Consider the following 14,370-nt stretch of genomic DNA (forward strand, 5'->3'; position numbering starts at 1 on the left):
CTCTTGTAGCTGCTTCCATTTTGTGCAGGTGGTGGTTTCCAGGCATGATGTTAGACAGTTAATTTGTCCATTCCRAAAGCCATGATTTCCAAAGCTGGACAGACAGGGCACACATCCTGGAAAAGCTCTGTGCAACTACAAGTATGCTCATTTTGATTTCCTCATAGCTGCTTTTGCAGTTTTTGTTATTTGTGGAGTCTTAAGTTCTGCCTGCAGCCATTTTATAGCATCTTTTTACAATTTTATAGCCTCTTTTTACTAGCTTTTATAAACCTTTCTATGCAATCACAGTTGTGGAGTTACACATTATCAACAACTTTTATACCAGATATTCCTGGTTAACAACTAGAAGTTGTATTCTATGTCTGCGCTAACCTGACTGATGCTGCCAGAGATTGATTATTCCTTAACTGTTGCCACCTGTAACAAAAACACTGCAGGCTGTGTTTTGTTTGTGTGTTTGGGGAACTACACAGGTGCATTCATAAGCAAAGTGCATTTGTGCCACTCTCATTAGTTGGAGCCTAAGTGTCTCTGCTGATAGTCCAGAGAGAGCAGGACCCAGACTCTTCTTATCTTGGCCAGGTAAGTTTTACAGGGTTAGCAGGGGTGGAGGGTTGCTTAAATGACTAAAATAAATAGACTGAAATGAGGCTATGCATCATGAGCAGATTTGCACTGTAAAAAGGTATGTATTTACACAGTCCCTATTTCAGAGTGCAACTAATGGCAGAAGTTTCAGGTATGCTGTAGGATGGGTTTTCTTTTTGGTTGTTACTGTTATTTATTTTTGCATTGAAAGTGCAGTTGATTGGTGACTTGATAAACTATACTGCAGAAAAGTCTTTTCTCCTCCTTTGTTTCTTTTGGGGACGTAGTAGCAAGACTCTTCACTCAGAAGCTTATTTTGTAGATTTACCAAAGAATGGCCTCTAAATCTGCAGGAGTCATAGATGGCTGACTGTGTTTGGGGGTAATCAAAGCTGGACCAGATGAACTGAGCAGGCTGTTGAAACAGATTGAGCTAGCAATAGCCCTTCTCTTTTGATTACCCGGTCTCTGGCTTGCAGTGCAATTCTTCGACTTGTAAGCCTGCTACATCTGTGAATAAGATTTGGCATACCTTATGCTAGCAAAATATTTTTAAGAAGTGGTTAAGACCAAATGATTTTTGCCTTCATGTGATATGCATACTTTTAGCTTTAAATCATGTGACTTGCCAAAATCAACTGTAAAGCAAAGAAGAATTGATTATCAGGTATTTAAGCATAGTGGTTTGTGTGAATAGTTTTGTAAGACTTCATAAGCTTGAACATTCAAAGTTATTTTGAGGCTTATTCATAATGACTTGCTCTGTACTCAGATAACCAGTGACACAATGGAGTTCAAAGTATTATTGATGTATTTAATATTCTCTGTGAGCAATGCTGCTCTGTACTGAGCTCTTTAATTTTTGACATAGYGATGGGTARATACTACAGAAGTAAATGGTAAGTGGGATTAGGTGGGGTTTTCTGGCATTGTGTTGAAGTTATGTTGACTAAATAGGTTGTTTGGTTTTAAGCAATAGACCTAGTAAACTGGCTTTATTTGCTGCTTGATACATATGGTTTCACATATCGTTCTCTGCTTTCARTGCAGCAGATAAGATACCAACACAATTAAAAGTGAAAAATAATCTGTCTGCCCTGCCAGTGGTGAATGCTCAGGGAACACACGCTGATACAATAGGTTTCTGAATAATTTATACTCAGCATTTTTCCCTGCACTTGGTAAATGAGGACGCCTAATGTGGCATGGTCAGAATGATATTCTATCTGTCATCCATTAAGATAACAAGATTGGTGGGCCAGGGAGGGGCATGGCTTGGAGTGYAGAAAAGATGAGATTAAAAATTTGAAATGTTTGCCTAAACTGTTTTGTGTAAAGGGTTCTGATAAAAGCAACTCAAAAAGAGAGAATTAATTCAAAAGTGTCACTTCTATAAAGCTTTGTTTGTCTTCACTAAAATAAAAATACATGATACATGTTTATTTCAAAGATTGTGGATAAAAGGAATGTTAGAGCAAATCACTGCTCTTGATRGGTCTTCAGTAGCTTCCTTTACTTTGTAGGTGCTGTCAGAACCAAATATGTATCACTGAAATATGTTATGTTTCACAGTATGTTTTTTTTYCTTTATATACATAATGCATTTTAAATTATAAAGAAAGACTCATTTCCACTTGTTTTTGGCACAAGGGTGTCTCTTCTGCCTGTTGTCATAGGGTGTTAGTTTGGAAAAGATGCTAAAATGTTTTCATAAAAATTTACTCATGTAAATATTCAGCAGACTAGATTCCTTACAAGGTGAATGCATTACAACAAGTAGTAACTTTGCTTGCCATTAGTTTCTAACAAGAGCCAATAGCCACTTTAATTTATAAACAGTAGTGATTTGCTATCTCTGAAATTCCTGGCAACTCTTAAAGTTAAGATTCATTCAGATTTTTTTTTTTCCCCTCTCCTAAGGAAACTGTCAGGGTTGTGAGAACAGATGAGAAAGCACTTTGAGAAAACTTAGGCCTGTTTCTAAATTTGCTTTAGTGAACCTAGAGAGGAAAAAAAATGGATATAGCCTGTTCAGCACAGTGTTCGCCTCCTGCCTAAATCTTTCTGTTGCGAGGAGCTGACATGAAGGCATTAAATCCATAAACGCAGTATGACAAGGCTAGCCCCCTAAGAAAGGGGTTGATATATTGGCCAAAAGCAATAAAAAAGCCATTATGTCCTACTTGCGTATTATACCTGTTCTGCTGTTTGGAACCCATCCCTGAAATGATTTTAAGTGTGCTTTTCTGCTTAATCTGAAGGCAAGTGCCAGTTCTGCCCATCACTRTGTTCTGCCATATTTTCCCTTGCTGCAGAGATGCTAGTAACCAAGAAGACGAGAGAACAGTAAATACCTGAACGGGGAAAAAAAAGACCGTGTCTTCTCTAGTTTCCATCCTGCCCTCGCTGTAGTCTATCAAATGGAATAAGCAGGGCGACACTGTGCCACGGGCAATGTATCATGTCCTGGGTGGTGTAACAAGCCAAGTACTTTGGGGATAAGGAAAAATCATGGTCAAGTACAAGCCTGTCAAATACTGCCTACTGGGGATAAGCTCAAGAGTGGTTGTATTTAGATTTTATTATTGTGCAGTGCAAGTACGTATAAAAATGCAACCCTACAGATGGCAAATGCTGTCAGCATGGAGGCAGACGACTGCTTTTAATCATAGATGGTAGGTTTGCCTGTGCAGCGCATGCAAATTGCTGCTTCTGCATGCACCCCGGAGGCCTTGGGCTTGGGGCGCATGCGACATGGCAAAATGCCTGTGCTCTTTACAATGCCTGGGATGCATCTGCTTGGTATTTGTGGTGAGCAGGCCATTGCTAAAACCTGTCGTCTAGGGCAAGACAAACTTAAAGGAAAAAAAAATAACCATGTTGAAACCACATGACTCCAAAGAACTGCCTGGCTTATAGATTTTTTTTTTTTTTTTTTTTTCCCTCGTGAGCAAATATTTTTGTGAGCTTACCATCAGATTTGAGAAATAGTCCTAGGCACGGCCGTGACTGTAATGCCGCCTGCAACTTCTCCTGCAGTGTGCGAGGCTTGCGGAGGTAGATCTCAGAACCAAGCTGCACAGCTATGTAAATGCTGTTTGCCCTTTTTATGCTCAGAAAACAGCCTCTTATGCACCAGATGATGGTTTTTGTTTTGGACATTTTTGTATGCAGAGAAACAACATGTTGAATCTGAACACTGTTCCTAATGTCTGTCCAGAGGAAAACTTTAAGATCAGATTCTTCTCACTGCCATATTGTTGAGCTTTTAAAAACAGTTCATCACAAACATTAGTAAAATGGTATCCTGCTACTGYATTATAGAAGAGTTATTTAAAAATTGGGCACTAATACACCATTGAAAAACAGGTCCTTAGTGTTGGGCAGGACTGCATCATACCTTTTTTAGAATGAAAAATAAACTTGCTAATGTAAAAATATTCAATTTTGTGGGTAAGTCCAGAAGGATAAACATAGTTGATGGARAATTTGCAATGCAGTCTTAACTTTCTGCAATTACTATTCCAGTCCATGTATTTTATTCTATGTAGGCTCTTGCTTCAGGAGGTTAGGCTATTGAAGGAAATCCCATGGAAGAGCTGGCTTAATTTAGACCTAGATATTTATTTTTTCTACATTTGTTCTTCTTAAGGCCTTTGTCTTAGTAGTGGGTTCATGAATGCTTTATATTTACAGTCTCCAGAAGCTGGATCGCCTTCCTCTGGGTGGCTGTAGGGGCAAGTCTCTATGTTAAGGACCGAGGTCACCCTCTCTGCTTTCTTTGCTGATGGATTGTAATTACACCCTAGGTTAAAAGGATCACAGAATCTGTGTCCAAATATCGGAACAAATGATCAGTCAACGGGTGCCATTAGCCACGGGTTGTATTTTGGTGCACTACAGGCRTATTTTGGGGAGGTTGTTCCTGCTGCGCTCTGTATTGGGTGCCTCTTGATGCACGTATTTCATTTCAAGCAGTGCCTGTTTCAGTAAACTAGAGGTTGTTCAAGCATGGCTGATAGGCAGCCGGCGCCCCAGAGAGGGTGCCGGCGACGAGGAGGCTTTGGCAGCTGATCTCTATTAAATCACTCACTGCAAGGTGAGACGCTTGTTGCACGTGAGAGTTGTTTTTGTTTGTTCAGGCCATTTTGCTTACTGGCTCGTTGAGCTGCTCCGTGGGCTATAAATCCATTACTGCCTGACCAAGGGTGCTGCTTTACACGCAGCAGTGGGTTAAACTGGGATGGCTGAAGGGGAAGTTACCTGACTGGGCTCCTGCTGCCTCCTTCCAGCGGGAAAGTGACCAAGCCCCACACTGACCCCTGAGCCAGCACAGTTTGCAACTTCTGCCTGTTGAAGTAAAATAAAATAAATGCCGTAGACCTCTTACCATTCTGGTTAGCCTGACCAACAGTTCTCACAGAGCCAGGTAGATGGGAATATCAAAGTAAGAAAGTAATAAATGAATAGTATTACAAATTTTCAGCAAGTAAACAAATGTATACCCTTGCCATGTTTTTTCCTGCAAACATTCCAGCAGTGTTGATGAGTTGAATATAAAATGTGTTAYTGATAACTTTAAAAGGTTTTAATCGACTAAATAAATGACATTAAATATTTATTCTGGGTCTAGTAGCTTAAGAGAAAGAAAGAAGAAAAGAGTTTTTATTTACCACTTTGATTATAATGTCAAGTCCCTTCTAAATCAGGGAAGCTAGCCTCAGGGTGAGGCTTGCCTGTGCAAGAGCCGCAGAAAGCTATTGCCAGGGGTTGCGTGATTAAAGAAGCATTTTTTGGTTCTGAGCAAGTCTGAGGTATTTTCATAACGTTAGCATCTATAGCATGTTGGGTGTGCAAGGAATTTATGAGCAGCCCTTACTGACTGTGCTTGCCCTGCCGCTCCCTGATCGTATGGCCAGAAACTCTCTCGGTTAACTCTGAATGACAGAGTTTTGGGGTTTTGAACTGCTTGAGTGTTTCTGGGAGTGCTTTTAAGAAAGCCTATTTTATAGCTCACCATGATCACATCTTCAGGCAAAYGTGTTGTAGGTACAGAGCTATCATCTCTGAGATCAAGCCTACTACTTCCCTGTAGGGCGTGAACATGCAGCTCAGTGAAGAGTTTCAACCTTTCAAGCCCTCCAACAAATACTAAATTGCCAAATATCCTTCCGTGCTGCTATGATGTTGACTGAAATTTGACCCCAGTGCTTGCTGAAATGATGCTCAAAACCTGAGTGAGAAGGTTAAGTAGCACTGTCAAATTTCCAAATGTCTGTCACAGAAATACTTTCACTGCTTATCTGTGGACTGAGCTCTAAAATGCTTAAAATAATCCTCCTTTCTTCTTCACGATTATATGATATTATCTAAAGCATGTTTTTTAATGGAGATAAAGAAATTAACTTGTTTTTGCCTTTTTTTTTTCCTGTGCTGACCAGCCTTGCCATTTATGAATGTTTTTCTCCCTCTTACTTACCATGGGAGGAATCCAGTCAAATGATGTTCCTGAAGTATGAACCAACCTTTTAGTTCTGTTTTTTTAATTTCTGTTCAAGATCATTCTAGCTACATGATTATTTTCACAGCTGTGTGTGAATAAGAAAAATACTGTAATTGGCAGGGTTTACAAGTTCAAAACTCAGTAAGCTGATGTGGAACTCTTCCACCCACAGAAGCCAAATTTATTGCTGTAGGAGTTGTAACTACTAAAAGAGCTGGGTTTCCAATTACTTCACTTCTATGTGCAGCATTCAAGCTAGAGAATCTCTGCAACAACCAAAATAGAGGGGACCTTAGAGCTGAGGGAAGCCATTGCTTCTTGGATGAGCGTTGGACTTCCAAGTGGCTCGATCTGGAAGGCTACTGTTCACCTAGTTCATTACTAAATACATAAGCCCAAACTTTCTTCCTTTGAGCCCTTATGTAAAATCTAGGACTTCACTTCCTGAGTGCTGTTACTAGTTCTAGTTTTGTTTATTTTGGCTTTAGGTTGCATTATTTAATTAGCTTTTATTTAAGAGATGATTTTTATGTTGCAGGAAAACAATATTAAATTATAGTAAGTCTGARTCTTTAAAACTTCCCTACTTCAGCCATAACTCTGAACTATTTTGCTATTTTAAGTGCTTGTCTTTAAGGGTTATGGGAAGCTCAAAGATTTGATTTCTTTTTTTTTTCTTGATTTCAGGGCTTCTTCCGCAGGAGTATCCAGAAGAACATGGTTTACACATGTCATAGAGATAAAAACTGTGTTATCAATAAAGTTACTAGAAATCGCTGCCAGTACTGCAGACTACAGAAGTGCTTTGAAGTGGGAATGTCCAAAGAATGTAAGTTGTCTTCAGAAACAATTTACTGTTTGTCATATCGTATGTATATATGGCAGTCCCCAGGGAAGAAAAATATTATGTGATTGAAGCCAGTATCTGCGTTCATATGCAGAAAGGGAGTTTGACTTTTGCACTCAGCTTCAGACCTGTTCTTTACTGATTTGAGTCCCTAACTTTGCTGCCTAAACACCATCATTAACAATTTCTAGCGCAATGTGATGCAAGTGCCACCTGGCCAGCCTGGATGGAGGTGAGAACTTATTAGTAGGTACTTCTGCTGGGTTTTAAGTGCATGTGCATTAACCTGTCCAAATTCAAAAGAACACAGTCACAGCTATGTGCTTTAATACTGGGTTATCACCAGATGCTTTCAATTATGAAAGAGCATCTTGGACAAGGGTGTAAGGGGCAGCGCTGGCTTGCTAAGCCCTTGTAACACTTCGGTGCCCTTCTGTGAACGCCCACGTACCGCTTTGCTGCCTGGCGAGCCTCGGTGTCGGTGCCGGCTGTTGTTTCCCCAGCACTTCYCCTCGATCCTCATGCCGTGGGCAGCAGCCGTCCTTCAGCCCCGTGCAGGTGCACGGGCAGCTGTGCTGGGAACCGCGCAGGGACCGGACCGGCCGCCGTGCTGGGAACCGCGCAGGGACTGGACCGGCCGCCCTGGCAGCGGGTGGCGAGAGGGAGGAGAGAGGTTTCCACGATAGTTCCCTCGTCAAATCTGTGACCCAGCCACTCAAAATACTCGTGTGTGTCATTTTAAAAAGCTGGTAGAACAACRGCCTTAAGTTCTGACTAGTTGGAGTCTCTCTAAAAGGTGAAATCTCCTGAACCTACCTAGTAAATCTGACTATATGCAAAGTATTGCTCAATGTACAAAATGGGAGGGGGAAAACAGATTTTTTTTCCCCCCTCTAYTTTCCAAAAGTCTTTTCTTTGCCCTTGAAATTAGCTTTGTAAAGAATATTTAGTTAGACATTTTTTTTCCCCCTCCTTGTTAACTGATAATCCTTTCAAGCATGAAAACATAGCAGAAGGAAGGCTTTCTCAGATCTCCAGGGGGAACTCTTTCAGAAGAGTKTTTTTTACTGCTATCAAACCAATCAAAATAAAATAAAAAACCAAAATCCTTACATGCACTGATATATTGTTGTGGAATTTTTCCTTTATCAATGACTCTTCCTGATTGCGCTAGATCACTTCCAATACAACACAGAAATTTTTAGTGTGCCCATGAGAAGCAAAAAATTACCCAACACCACTCTCTTTACTTAATTCACCCACAGAACTTCTTTAAGAAGACTTGAGACTGGAGAAAGAAAACYAACACTGATGAGACAGTTAAGAGCGTATTTAAATTACAGTTCAGTCATAAGCATTTCTCTTTCCAAAATTGCATGAGATGTCCCAGTAGTTCATTTTTCTGTACTTGGGCAAGATCTGAACGGGTCCCAGAGTCCCACCAGTCTACTAATTGCAGCTTTTTTTTCTCTGTCTCAGTCTACTGCTTCCCCTCTCAGAGGGAAAGTCTTGCAGAGAAAGAGCTAGATATATCTTCAGGACCGCTTTGCAGAGTTTCCAACCCTTCCTCATGGAAATTAGAAACTGTGGTTAATGAAACAGGCATAACATGCAGGATTTTACTGCTGATCTGAAATAACAATCCTCTTAAATGCTATAATACTTCATCAGAGTAGGTTTGGGAAATAGCAGCAGTATTGCTAACATGTTAGCCAAGGTTAAAGTATACAAATTTACCACTTTTTTTAGGTTGTATATTGTTCTCTTTCCTCTCATAGGATAGCTGGAGCTTTGCCAGAGTTGTCTCACGCATGAATTAAGCTCTGCATGTTTCTTAGTCGGAACAGAGAGTGAAACTCGGTTAGAGCGTGGTGCTAATAATGCCAAGGTCGTGGGTTCAATCCCCCTATGGGCCGCTTGCTTGAGGGTTGGACTAGGTGATCTCCAGAGGTCCCTTCCAACCATACCAGTTCTATGATTCTGTGATTCGAAGAAACTGCCCTTTGGCAGTTGCCTTTATCTCAAGCCACTCTAGGCACCAAAAGCAAGATGGTAGGTTGGAGAGAGAGCAGAGAAGATACTAGGAGAAGTGAAGGATGTCCTCTGGCTGCATTTCTGTAGAAGGCTTTTGCAGTGTAACAGACTGTGTTTTAAATATCATCAGTTTGAATGCAGTGTCTTGTCCTCTGAGTTTAAAAACAAAGACTGAGATGGTTCTTTGTTGTCTCTTCATAAACCTTTTAGAGTTAAACTTTAAAAAATTCTTTTCTAATCCAGCTTTCTTGCATACATGTCTCCAGGTTTCAGGTGCACTTCTTTAGAAGTACACATGGTAAACCAAGGAAGTTAGTGGGCTTTTTTTAACAGATGGAGGTTTTTTTCTAAAGAAGTACCTTTTTCACACTTTGTTTTTTCTGTCTTCTTACCATTCTGTTGCCTTTTTCTGTGCTTTGTTCACGGCTTTCTTATTACAAGGTATCAGAGGAGTCCAACAGGAAAACAAGGCTACAATGGCCAAACCCCAAAGTCTGTTCCCAAGCGCTAAGGAGGAGTAAATGCAGTATTTCAGTATCCAGAATAATCTGTGCTTAAATTTTACAGTCATATTTTTTTGCTCTGCCTTTAAAGGGCACTTAGATATGCAGCTCCTTTGAGTTTAATGAGAGTTACACATAAACTATCTAAGATCAGAAATGACTGCCTAACCAATGCAGTAAGTAAGATTTTTAAAGATGGAGATAGAGCATGTTGTAAGAGATAAAGAGATACTCAGTATTTCTTGTATGCTTTTATCTTGTCACAGGGAATGAAGTGAGATGATGAAGGAATGCATCAAATTTGCATTTCTTTACGTTTTGTTTTGTTCCCTTAAGAAAAATAAGGTATCTCCTGCCCCATTGGAGTCCCCAGATCTGATAGAGAGGTCGGTAGCAAGGCTGCCTCCAGGGCAGCAATGGAGCTGTTGGGATTGTGATGGTATCTACCAGACCCAGCTGAAACGGGATCCCACTGGCGTGGGAACTGGCTCTTGTTGTATAGCTGCTCTTGCAAAGAGTTAGTGCTCTAAGTAGACAAAACAAGGGGTATGAGGAGCATGGAGCTGGCCTGGCGATGACTGCCTTATCTGACAGCAGGGTGAAAACAGAGCTTCAAGTAAAGCCTTACTGTCTGATCCCTCCGCTCTGCCGCCTCCAACTCCTGAGCTTGGGTTCCCCCAAAGCGAGCCGCAGCTCGCGGTGCAGCAGCCCAGGGCCAACCCCTCCCTAGCACCACGTGCCGGGTTTGGGGGGTACTGTGCAGCTGGCCCGTGTAGGTTTGTATGTGAGCGCGTGGAAGCTAGTGCAGGAGTTGTGGGTGCAGCTGAGGTGCTGTGCCGCGTTCCAAAACAGTTCTCTCCTTTCCCTCCCCCCAACTTCGGCCTCTCACTTTTTTTTTTTATGAACATGTAGAGACAAACTATGATTACATAGGATTTCTTTAATTTTTATTTCATTTTATTTTMTTTTGCTGCTAGTTAAGTGGGATGGCTGCTAGGGCTGTGAGCATCTTGTTAGGAAACTCACCTTTGCCCTTCTGATATGTGATCCCTGAGCTGCTGTTGAAGCTTCATCCCTGGCTGACACTGGTGYGGGGAAGACACACGCAGCATTTACACACATGGACCCTGCATCTCCAGAGCTCGTGCAGGGTCATGGCACTTGGCATGATCAAGGGAACTGGCAGGAATTGGGGGGAAACCCCTGGAACACAACAGGTGCTTCCCAGCAGGGGGCTGGAACATACAACTTAGGAGGTGAAGCCTGTGCTTAAATAAAACTTAAACACTGGATTTGTTGCAGGGTGTGAGGTGGGAGAAACGGAGCTTCCTTTGGGTGTAACTGCTCGACTTAGCCTGGCTAATCTCTCCTTCCACCCTCTGTTATAAAACTTGCAGCCTGCAAGGGCTGTAGCTGTGCTTGATGGTCTGTCGGGTACCTCTCCAGATGGGCACCTGGTCCCAGGACCGYGGTGTGGTGCAGAAAAGCCATTTCTATTGGCAGAAGCTTCATCTGCAGTGACCCCTAGCAGAGCAAAATTATGTTTGTAAARGCAGAGAATTATTGTCCCAGACTGCTCCAGTGCACTGGAGCAATGTTCAGATTTGTAAATCTGCTTACAATTAACCTCCTTGGAGGAAGAAAGGAGGGAATGCAGGGGAATTACCATGAAGAGGGGAATTTTGTGTGTTTTCTGTTTTGGTTTTATTAAAAAAAATGCACAAAGATGTCTGTTACTTCTCGTCGTAGAATTCAAAGTCTTGTAGTATTTAAATGTTTGTACTTCTTAGAACATAAGATTAAATTCTGCTACTGAACAATAGGATGACTACTTTATTTTTGCTTTCAGTTGGCAATCRGGAAATATCTACTTAAAGAATTGTTTGTTTTTTTTATATTATATTGCAATTTTATGTTCTATTTATAGTCTTTCAGTCTTCTTATGGAAGTGAGATTCCATCTCCAATGAGTTGTTAACTGGATGGCTAATTTCTGTAGCTGCATTTGAGAAGGTTCATCCAGATCCACTAACAATGTATTTTTAAAGCAAGTTAATTATAACTCATGAGATCTTTGTTTAGATGCTTTTACTCAGAGTTTAAGTATGTTTAATTCTTTCTAACTGGCAGTAAGAACTGGATTTAAGAATTGTTTCTGCTTTGCTATGGGCTAAATTTTTAACTAGATGCCTAAATACCACATAGTCRCTAGAGGCTTGGTCAAAAATTCCAAAGTAGTTGTCTTGTCTGATGACTCTTGTTGGTTCCTTGAGAGACATCATCTAAATATTGGAAGGGAAAACACAAGACCATGAATTGTGTTTTGAGACTGGTTTATGTCACTAAAAGTTACAAGATAAGGTTAGTTTTCCTATATTGATGAGTGAAAATGATGACCCTCTTTGCAGGAGTTGAGAGAGCTTGTGTTGTGAAGGTGAAAAATTCTAACTGAATATGAAAATTACAATGAAATTAAGGATTTAAGTGTATAGGTAGTGGGGAAAGAGCAGTCAATTCACAGATCACAATGTTTAGCCTTGTTCATTAAGGTTGTCTCTTTTCCAGTTTCTGACTGGATAGGAAGGATTGTATTTATTTATTTTTTTCAGCTTGAGAAATTGGGAACTTTTAAAGATCTGGCCAAGCACTGACAAGGAGATATTTTAAGATGAGAGCAAAGTCAACAGAAAGAGTCTGCCTGCTACAAAAAACATAATGGTCTAGGGTCAATCTGTCCTTTGCCAGAGATAATGCACACTTTGTTATGTTGGGTGGCTAAAAAATGATTTATATACAGTTAAAATACTGTTGTAAAGAACTGAGTTCTACTTCTTGCACAGTGTTTCCCGTGGTTAAACAAACATCTTTTGCTTTTGCAGTGGCTTGGTGTCTTCAAAGAAGCAGATTTTTTTCCCCTCTCCTTTTGAGATCTGCCTCTTCTGTGCCTTTCCTCTTGATTTTGCACGGCTTTCACTTRCCAGCTCTAATGTTTAAAGGAGCAACTTAGATTGAATGTTATTATTCATAATTTACTCCATGTTCTGTGAAGATGGTTATGTAATAGCAGTAATTGCATCAACTCACCTAATGAGCTTTCCCTCCAGTGCCGTGTACAGCAGATTAATAGCCCATGAATTCATTTGCAGCTCATTGTGTTTCAGAAAAGTATTTCAGGCAGCAATTAATAAACTGCTAAAGAAAATAACATAAAAAGTGATTTTTTTTTTATTATGTTAACTCTCCAGCTGAACAATTTATTGGCACCTTTCATGATGCAGCTAAGTAAATCCTCTCCTAATTCCTCAAGCACAGCATGATTTGTGAACCTTGCTCAAGTCACGATGATTTGGCAATTAGTCTGATCTTTAGATCATAAAATTCAGGAGASAGGTATGAACCTAGTCCTGAGGTTCTGTTCTTCTGTCCATGGCCTTTCAGGTGTGGTGTGATAAATAATTGTAACTTCACACTAGAACATGCTAGTGCTGCAACACTTGCATTATTTTCTTGAGTAGAAAGCCCACAGTTATGGAAGCTGGGGGCTACTGAAGGGCTGGAGGGTGCTGTTGCACCCTGGCAAAATAAATGGGTGCTCGTGTGCCATCTGACTGGGAGGTGCTGGGAGGAAGTAAGAGATGTAGAGACAGGCAAACTCCTGTTTGTATTTCCTAGTATAAGGAGGAGCAAGGCGATTGAATGCAGCAGGCACGGAGTGGGAGAGAATCAGGAGCAGAGCAGCAGCAGGGTGGCAGAGGTCCCTGGGAAACAGGGAGATGCTGCTGCGTGCAGCTGACCTTGCATGAAGGCTCTGGAAATTGCTCTTTCCATCCTTCTTTCTTTCCTTCTTTCTTTTCTCTCTCCCTTTTTTTTTTTAACTTATTAAAGGCATTTAGTTAATGTTTTGCATCACTACTTGTTCAAATGAAAGTTATCTTTTCTGTTTTCTCCTTCAATACAACAGAAACACTAGGCTTTGTCTTATCTTTAATGATTTTAAAAGTATATATCTCTTACATCTTTTTCCTTTCATTTGTGGCTCTTGAGGACTGAGTAGGCATAAAGGGAATTCCTTCAATAAGCTCATACAGAGATGGATTGCATGTCTTCAGCTGGAGGTTGCATTAAGACATATTCACTGAGGTATAGCTGGTGTGGTGAACTTGCCGGTGCTCTCTGCTGTCTCTATGACAACATGGGCACCCGCACAAGTCACCCGATGGCTGGAGCCATCACAGCCTTCGTCTGCATCCGTAAATCCTAATCCTCCATGGCTATGAATATGTGTCTGTCTTTTGTTTAACAAGGTGTTTTATTAAAACTGTGACACTTCTGAAGTTATTACATTAACCAGTTTTCACTACAATATCCAATATGACTCAAAAACCAGATGCAGTTTAAGAAAAGGTGGAAATTGGCAGTAAGATATTATGAAGTTCTGGACTTTCTGAATGCCTTTTGATCTTGTCCTRTGGAATAAATTCAGTTGAGTGATACAGGGTTCTTTCATGAATAACTTTTCTTCCAATATAGGTGAAACTCTGAGATAACCWGTGAAAAGTTTAAAGCGCATACAGCCTTAATTTTTGCAGAACAGCACGGGCTTAAATCTGCAGTACACTCAAGTGAAGTATGTGTTACTGTTCAGTGGCTTTATCGAAGTCCCATGACTTGATTTAACCTTTTCTTATTTTAATGGGGGCACATTTGATTCTAGTCCAGAGGCTGGCTGTTGATATTAGCAGTTAAGGTTTCTGTTGCTCTCTAGCCACATGCCACTTACTCTTGAAAGCTCAGCCCCTTCTTGAGGATGGTTAAAGGGACACTGCAAACAAATGGAGCTTCAAATTTTTCCGTGTCATACTCTTTTGGATTTAAGGTGGAGTTTTTTTTTTT

At 40.7% G+C, this 14,370-nt stretch overlaps 1 protein-coding gene across 2 annotated transcripts in view; it reads left to right on the forward strand.

The window, feature by feature from the left end:
• Window positions 1–14,370, forward strand: part of RARB (retinoic acid receptor beta) — a 193,762-nt gene that overhangs the window by 139,250 nt on the left and 40,142 nt on the right. For both annotated transcript variants that reach the window (XM_085311770.1, XM_085311771.1), the window contains exon 3: window positions 6,782–6,923. In XM_085311770.1, coding sequence (XP_085167896.1) covers window positions 6,782–6,923 — 142 coding nt within the window. The remainder of the gene's footprint in view (window positions 1–6,781; window positions 6,924–14,370) is intronic.

The sequence above is a fragment of the Rhea americana genome, unplaced genomic scaffold (genome assembly GCF_003343005.1).
Source record: "Rhea americana isolate MKP2758 unplaced genomic scaffold, rheAme1 scaffold_35, whole genome shotgun sequence".
In the NCBI taxonomy this organism is placed as follows: Eukaryota; Metazoa; Chordata; class Aves; order Rheiformes; family Rheidae; genus Rhea; species Rhea americana.